The 1,901-nt window shown below is 45.8% G+C and overlaps 1 protein-coding gene across 1 annotated transcript; it reads right to left on the bottom strand.

Annotated features, from left to right (window-relative positions):
* Positions 1–270: 270 nt before the first annotated feature.
* Positions 271–981, bottom strand: LOC116416196 (secreted RxLR effector protein 161-like). Its single transcript, XM_031923801.1, has one exon. It carries the CDS (start codon positions 979–981, stop codon positions 271–273), a length of 711 nt encoding a protein of 236 aa, XP_031779661.1.
* Positions 982–1,901: the final 920 nt, after the last annotated feature.

The following is a 1,901-nucleotide window of genomic DNA, read 5'->3' as shown; positions in this document are numbered from 1 at the left end:
GAATCTAATATAAAGAGAGAACAAGGTAAAACTGTAGAGTAGACATAGTTGCGGGGGCTGATGTGTACGCTGGTCGGCGGTCCGTTCGGAAGTGAGGCCCTCTGTGCGCGTCTCTGCTGGGGAGCGTCGGTGGCCGCTCGGGTGCAATAAAACCCAAGCCAGGTAGCTACCCTCTCTGCTCGTCTCGATCAGCTGAGGGCTGTGTGTGCGTATCATTGGTAGAAAGTATATTTCTCAACACCCTTCCTCAACGATGCACACATCGGTGATCTAAAAATTTATCATGCCTGACATTTCTGCGAAGCCTCTTAATTTAATTTTTCCTAATGGCTTAGTTAGCATGTCGGCGATCATTTCTGCTGTGGGGCAATATTGGTAATCCATCAGCTGCTTCTCCTTAATATCTTTGACGAAGTGATATTTTGTATCGATATGCTTCGTGCGATGATTAAATCGTTTGTGATCTAAGAGCTTAAGATAGCTTTGATTGTCCTCATAGATCACGGTTTTTTCTTGTGGTCGTTCTTCAAAATCTTCAAGTAAGCGACGGATCCATATTCCTTCTTGAGTCGCTTCCGCGAGGGCAATATATTCGGCTTCCGTCGATGACTGTGACACACAGGATTGCTTTCGGCAAGACCAACTAATTGTTGATCCGCAATATTGAAATGTATAGCCGCTAAAAGATTTTCTGTCAAGTCGGGTCTCTGCATAGTCTGCGTCTGCATAGCCGATGAGTGTAGGTGCGCCGCCCCTTTTTCCGAGTCGTAGCTCGGCGCCTTTTGTTCCGTGCAGGTAGCGGGCGACCCTTTTCGCTTCATTCCAATCAGCTGTGCCGGGCTCCTTGTTGTATTGACTTAAAATAGTCACACTTGCAGATATGTCCGGCCGTGTATTAACAGCGAGATATAATAATGCGCCGATAAGCTGCTGGTAGCGCTTGCTTTCGGGCATTGGCGATTGATCGCCTCTTGTCTTCATATGGCCTTGATCGAGAGGAATATTGGAGACTTTTGCATCTTGCAGCCGAATCTGTGTAGGATCTTCTCGATGTACTTTTCTTGCTTCATATAAAAAATGCCGTCTTCGTCTCTTCTTATCTCGATTCCCAAATAAAAGCTGAGGTTACCGAGATCTTTGAGCTGAAATTTTGTGCTCAGAAATTCCGCAACTTCGTCGATTTTCATTGAGTCTTTGGCTGCGATAAGAAAATCATCGACGTACACTACGAGGTAGGTCTTGTCGCCGTTGTCGTCCTTTGTATACAGGCATAAATCGGCTTGGCTTTGCTTAAATCCAAATGCTGTTAAACAGTCATTTAAGCAGTCGTTCCATACTTTTGCCGCTTGCTTTAGACCGTAGATTCCCTTCCTCAAGCGGCAAACCATTTCTTGTCCGTCTTGAGTGATGAAACCGTCGGGTGGCTTCATATAGATGTTCTCCTTAAGCTCGCCGTTAAGGAATGCAGTTTTCACATCGAAGTGCTTGATTTGCAGACCTTTATGACCCGCTACTGTTAACAACGTGCGAAAGGTCGTCTGCTTCACGACGGGTGCAAAAACTTCGTTGTAGTCCTCTCCGTATATTTGCGAGTAACCGCATGCCACGAGCCGGGCCTTATACCTTTCTATTTCTCCGTTGGCATTGTATTTAATTTTAAATACCCACTTACATTTTATGATGTCTCTTCCATCTGGTCGTTGAACGATAACCCATGTGCCATTTTTAATGTGCGAAAAAATTTCCTCTTCCATAGCTTTTTTCCAGTGGTGTGCATCTGGTCTTGATAATGCCTCTTTTACACTTCTTGGCTCAGACTCTAATCTCGTCAGATTGGATGCAGCCATATACCTGTCCGGCGGCACGCCCCTATTGGACCTTTCGGAGCGCCTGGTGACCGG

This window comes from Nasonia vitripennis, chromosome 2 (genome assembly GCF_009193385.2).
Source record: "Nasonia vitripennis strain AsymCx chromosome 2, Nvit_psr_1.1, whole genome shotgun sequence".
NCBI classification, from domain to species: domain Eukaryota; kingdom Metazoa; phylum Arthropoda; class Insecta; order Hymenoptera; family Pteromalidae; genus Nasonia; species Nasonia vitripennis.
Note: the sequence above shows the minus strand (reverse complement) of the source record. Positions and strands in the feature narration are given on the sequence as shown.

Bases quoted from the DNA above. Each gene is read 5' to 3' on its own strand.
- LOC116416196 (XM_031923801.1), bottom strand. From the start codon at position 981: ATGAAGACAAGAGGCGATCAATCGCCAATGCCCGAAAGCAAGCGCTAC.